The sequence below is a fragment of the Entamoeba nuttalli genome (genome assembly GCF_000257125.1).
Source record: "Entamoeba nuttalli P19 unplaced genomic scaffold asmbl_5708, whole genome shotgun sequence".
Classification (NCBI taxonomy): domain Eukaryota; phylum Evosea; order Mastigamoebida; family Endamoebidae; genus Entamoeba; species Entamoeba nuttalli.
This window is the reverse complement of record NW_008577631.1, coordinates 10,004-15,547: the sequence shown is the minus strand read 5'-3', so window position 1 is coordinate 15,547 and position 5,544 is coordinate 10,004. Positions and strand designations below refer to the sequence as shown.

Genomic DNA, 5,544 nt, shown 5'->3' with positions numbered 1-5,544 from the left:
TACAATAGAAAATTTCTGGGGATTTTATGAGGATTTTCCGAATATCACTTCAGTATTAAAAGGAAGTGACTCTCATTTTTTCCGAGATAAAATCAGACCATGTCAAAATGATGATGAAAATAAAAATGGTGGAAGACTTGTTTTTTCATTTGATCTTAAAACACAAGAACAGACAGAACAAGTTGAACAAATTTGGTGTAAATTAGTTTGGTATTTCTAAGTAATTTTTAATTTACAATTGATAAGATAACAATAAAGTAGAAATATTTTAATAACTTAGTTGTGTTATTGTATTGGAGAAATTTTTAGTCAAAACCAACTTGTTAATGGTGTTTCATTTTCTATGAGAAGTCAAGCTAGAATTACTATTTGGATAAAAACTAATGAATATACAATATTAACAAATTTTGCAAATGATTTTAGAAATGATTTTGCAGTAACAAATAAGAGTAAGTTCTATGATCATCAAAAGCCATTAGCAACGCCAATAGAAATATGATATTGAATTTGTGTTATATATTACGATATATTTTATTTTCTTTTTTAAAAAAGCTAGAAATGAGAAAAAAGGGTGAAAAAAGAGAAAAAAAGAAGAACTAGAAAAAGAGACATATGAGCAGCGATACAGAGACTGAAGTTGTAGAAAATATAAGTGATAGTATCACTGAAGAAGAAAAACCAGAACATATAGAAGAACCAGTAACAAAAAGAACTACTCGTCGTCAAGCAAATCATGAAAATCAACGACAAGAACTTGAAGTAGAAATTAAAAAAGAGAATAAAGAAAGAAAGCCAAAGAAGAAAACAACACGGAAAAATTTGGTTTCAGTTGAGTCAGAAGAAGAAGAAGAGACATCAAAACCCTCACCAAGAAAACCACGTCAAACAAAAGATAAAAGCAAAATTACTCATCAAAAAAAAATTAATGAAAAAAAAGAAATAGATGAAAGTGAAGATATCGTTGATATTAAAAAATTGTCAAAAAAATTAAAAGAAGAACCAAATAATAATAAACCATTACCTCCTCCACCAGTTATTTCTGAGTCTATTGTTCAATCAGTAAATGAACAACCAACTATTAAACAAGAAGTTACTGAAACAAATACTCATTCTCTTCCACAATCATATCAGTCTAGTCTTTCTATTCCTTCTCAAAATACTTTAAGTTCTACTGTGATGAATCTTACAAATTCACAACAATCAACTAGTGTTTCACAACAGAATTATATCCAAAATACACAAAATAATTATATGACAAATCATCAACCATTTGATGGAACTACATCTTATATTCAACCAATAAATCAAACACTGCAACAAATAACAAATAATGGAATGGTTTTAAATCAACCAGTTCAAATACAACAACAATCCGTCATTATTCCTGAAAATTCAAATATTGAATTAAAAAGAAGTCAAGAACATCAAAGTTCAGGAGTGTCTTATAAATTCGAAAAATTATATGGGTATGCAGAAGGAGATACTGCTTATGATCCATTAATTGGATTATATGCAAATAGAAAGAAAGAACAACGAATAAGAGAACAACACCCACCAACTGAATATATAACCTTAAAAAGTGTTGTATCAAAATTTGTTGTTAATTGTTTACAACCATTTTATGATAATGGTAAGATTCAAGATCGAGATAGGTTCAAATCTATTGCAAAGAACTTTACTACACAATTTACAAATGAATTATATGAAACAAATCAGCCACTTTCATTAAAAGCACAACGGTATTTTAATTCTGTTATTTGTGATAAATTTGAACCACATTATTATTAATGGTTTTTCTTATTACATTTAATTGATTGTGTTTCTTTCTTTGTTATTTTTTTTTCTTTCATTTTATTTATCAAATAATTTATAGTAAATTATTAATATTTTATTAATAAAAAATAGTAAAAAAGGGTTGATAGTTTTAAAGAAAACTTAAAATAATTAATAAAAGGTCAAAAGCAATGGGAAGCTACTCAATTTATAACGCCCATCCTAGAAATTATGGAAATGGATCAAGAACTTGCAGAAAATGTGGAGCTCGTAAAGGTCTTATTAGAAAATATGGACTTGATTTATGTAGAAGATGCTTTAGAGAAAAAGCAGTTGAAATTGGATTCCAAAAACTTGATTAAATCAGATTTGACCTTTTAGTAAAATTGTTTTTATGGGTTTTTTATTTTTTAGAAATATTTTTATTATTATTTTGTTTTGTATTTGTTTTTAAAAGTATTTTTATCTTCTTTATTGGAATTATTTCTTTGTATCTTTATTCAATACTTTCTTTATTTATTGTTAAACAATTTTTCTCTTGAAATGTCTTAAACTACCATTTTCTACAAATTTGAGGTAATTTTAAATGATTTGAAAAAAACAAAACTCAAAGAACTTAGACTTTTTCAGTTCATAATGAGTAATTGGGATTTCAACCAAAAACTCAAAGATGATTATGCTCAGGCTAAAAGAATATCAACATCATATGAAGGAGAACAAGAATGTCTTTGCATGGCATTACTAATGCGACACGGTGTCAATTTTGTTTTACTTAAACCAAGGAAAATTAAACAAAAAAATTCAAAGAGTTTAGCTGCTTTATTTATGACAATAGATGAAATTCATATTGGCCAACAACGATTTAAATTTTCTGAATTAATTCATAACGAAATTAATGAAGCAGAAAAGACTATTACTAGTATTGCTGATTCTCGTAAAACAAAGTATCGAAAAAGAAATCTTGTCTCAGCAACAAATAATTTCTTATATGAAATGCTTAAAAGTATTGGTTATAATACATCACTCAAGAGTACTAGAGCGACACATTATGTTATTAAAATGAAAAGAATAAAGTCAATTTCTGGTTTTGGTGTTGACTATCAAACTTGGAAGGATATTAGTTTAATTGGTCAGCAAATTAATCAAAAATTTAGAAGTGAGTTTGAAGATTTAAATACTAAACGTGAAATGCCTGTTTTATTCCAATTTCAACAAATAAGTTCTTTAATGTTTCCTGATATATCTGGTAAAATTTTAGATTCTTTACTTATTGATTTCATATTTCATCATCGAGACAATAATAAGAAAATTATTACAAGTTCAATTAATGATGAATTAATTGATATTTCTTTAACTGAGATAGAAAAAGAAAAAGATATTGTTTATAGAATTGTTGATTGTGCTTTTGGTAGGTTCTTTTCACAAATATCAACACCTTCAAGTAATGGTAAATAATTTAGTATTTCAAATTTTGATTATACTCTTCATTGTTGAAATAATTTTGTTGGTTTCTATTATTGATTTAATGTTTTTCTATTATGTTTAATAAAAAAAAACATAATAAAAGAAAGTGTGTAATATACCTCCTTGTGAATATGTTATTATATTTTCTGCTAATTTTATTCGGGTATCTTTGTTATTATATTTCCACTTAAAAAAATAATAATAAAAATATTTCATTTAATCTTTCATATTTTAAAAAATAGTTGTTTTATTCTGGTTAATTGTTTTTTTTGAATGAATAGAATTTTTTTATTATTCAGGAATAAAAGAAATTTTATATTAATATGTAAGTATATTATTCATTGGATATTAGCTAATTTTTTAGTATTTATTTTTTATTGAAACAATTGTATGATATAGTTATTTCACACAGAACACAATATTTTTTTAACTTTCAGGAATTTTATTAATGGTTTTATAACTTTTGTTTATTAATTTTTCTGGGATAAATAAAATAATAAAGAACATGTGTTAGTTCTAATCAATTTCTATGAACAAACAAATTCAAAATTATAAAAAACAAAAAATATTAACTTATTGTAAAAGACGTACAGATAAAATAGATGTTGTATTTTTAATTGCTCTGTTATCTAATTTACATGCGTTTAATGCATCATTAAGGTTTTTATATTGAATTCTACATTTTCCATTAATTATTTTCACATCATTCATTATCACTCCAATTTTTTTAAATAATCCAATTACAACATCTATTTGTGCATTAAACGGAATATGATCAACTTCAACCCAAAACCCATCAATATGTTTTGGTATTTCTTTTATATGCATTGAAGATATTAATTCTTCAAGGGAGTTTAATAGTTGTAAAGTTGTTTCAGTATTTTGAAGTTGAGACTTTTCAATATTTTGTTTTATTTCAAGTTTTACTGAATTAAATACTTGTAATGCAACGCTATCAATTTCATTTTTATCTAGAATTATTTTATTAAGACATTTAATAATAATATTTATCTTTAATATTAATTCTTTTATTTATTATATTATTATTAAAGAATCAACAAACTCTTTTATCTCCATCATATGAAAGTGATTTAGATAAACATAAAATTAGTCTTAATAATAATCCAATATCAAATTTTAAATGAAGTATTTGTTCTTCATGACCTTCAAAAATACCAGTAATTCTTTTTTCTGAACCTGTATGAACTGCTTGAATAAGATATCCTCTCAAAGAAATTTCTTTTTCCCAATTATCTAATGCACAAGACAATGCTTTTTGTGACTCATCTAAGACACCATATCTTTCGGTATAACTAAATGCAATTTTTTCTGTCATTGGCTTCCATAAAATATAAGTATTATTAAATTGTTCAACAACATTCATTGTTGGTTCAACTGTAGATATTTTTACTAATTTTTCTACTGAAGAAATTGCATCAGAGTACTTTTTTATTTCATCTTCGATTTTGGTTTTCATTATCATGATATTATTTTGAATTCTTTTTTGAACTAATTCTATTTGACATTCATTAATTTGATTGAATTGATGTCTTATTATTGAATTAAATTTATTAATTAAGTTCTTTATTTCATTATTAAATGTTTCAGTATTACTTTGGTCTATTATCTGTTGGCTTGTGTATTGAATCAATGACTCAACACCTTTTATTAATTCTTTTATATTTTGTTGTTCAGTTTTTAATTTTTCTTCTTCATTCATTCCTTCTTTAATATCAATAATATGTGGTATATATAACGATTCTTCATAATTACCAATTACTTCTACATTCCATCCTTGTATATTTGTTGTATTATTGTCAATCCATTGACGCTGTTTTGATGTTTCATTCATTCCTTTTATTAAGGTATTACAATATTTCTTTTTTAGTTTTCTCTTAAAAATTAATCAAGTTTCTGTTTTAGGGTTTTTTCTTTTAACTCATTTTGAACTAATTCGTTGAAAAAGTCATTTCAAAAAGATATTACTTGTGTTGTTAACAACTCATTTATTTACCTATTAATATATTTTTATTTTATTAGTACTCATGTTTTCATCTTTTATTTTACTTTGAATTTTAAATCTAATTGCTTCTTTCAACTTTTTTTATTTAAGTCTGTCATTTTATAAACTCTTTTCCAATGCAAAATATACATCAAATTTTAATGAAATGGTTATTGTGTAAATCATTTGAGTCTTGTAAAGAAAATTAAACAAGACATAGAGAAATTCATGTCCATACAATAAAAAATGAATGTCATTAGCAAGAAATGGCATAATAATAGTAAATGATATACTAATGAAAATGA

General features: G+C 24.5%; 5 protein-coding genes across 5 annotated transcripts in view; 4 read left to right on the top strand and 1 right to left on the bottom strand.

Moving 5' to 3' along the window:
• Nucleotides 1-499, top strand: part of ENU1_136820 (eukaryotic initiation factor 4E, putative) — a gene marked incomplete at both ends in the record, with an annotated part of 537 nt that extends 38 nt beyond the window's left edge. The window contains 2 exons of the mRNA XM_008860209.1: nucleotides 1-205; nucleotides 281-499. The exon at nucleotides 1-205 is cut by the window's left edge and continues 38 nt beyond it. Coding sequence (XP_008858431.1) covers nucleotides 1-205; nucleotides 281-499 — 424 coding nt within the window. The remainder of the gene's footprint in view (nucleotides 206-280) is intronic.
• A 113-nt stretch (nucleotides 500-612) lies between these two features.
• On the top strand, nucleotides 613-1,788 carry ENU1_136810 (hypothetical protein; the record flags this gene model as incomplete). The annotated part of the gene is made up of 1 exon (XM_008860208.1): nucleotides 613-1,788. One exon carries the CDS (start codon nucleotides 613-615, stop codon nucleotides 1,786-1,788), a length of 1,176 nt encoding a protein of 391 aa, XP_008858430.1.
• A 176-nt stretch (nucleotides 1,789-1,964) lies between these two features.
• ENU1_136800 (ribosomal protein S14p/S29e protein) lies at nucleotides 1,965-2,135 on the top strand (the record flags this gene model as incomplete). The annotated part of the gene is made up of 1 exon (XM_008860207.1): nucleotides 1,965-2,135. The coding sequence occupies one exon, from the start codon at nucleotides 1,965-1,967 to the stop codon at nucleotides 2,133-2,135; it is 171 nt and encodes a 56-aa protein (XP_008858429.1).
• A 274-nt stretch (nucleotides 2,136-2,409) lies between these two features.
• ENU1_136790 (hypothetical protein) lies at nucleotides 2,410-3,228 on the top strand (the record flags this gene model as incomplete). The annotated part of the gene is made up of 1 exon (XM_008860206.1): nucleotides 2,410-3,228. The coding sequence occupies one exon, from the start codon at nucleotides 2,410-2,412 to the stop codon at nucleotides 3,226-3,228; it is 819 nt and encodes a 272-aa protein (XP_008858428.1).
• Nucleotides 3,229-3,810: 582 nt separating this feature from the next.
• On the bottom strand, nucleotides 3,811-5,089 carry ENU1_136780 (hypothetical protein; the record flags this gene model as incomplete). The annotated part of the gene is made up of 2 exons (XM_008860205.1): nucleotides 3,811-4,248; nucleotides 4,301-5,089. 2 exons carry the CDS (start codon nucleotides 5,087-5,089, stop codon nucleotides 3,811-3,813), a joined length of 1,227 nt encoding a protein of 408 aa, XP_008858427.1.
• Between the last annotated feature and the right edge of the window lie 455 nt (nucleotides 5,090-5,544).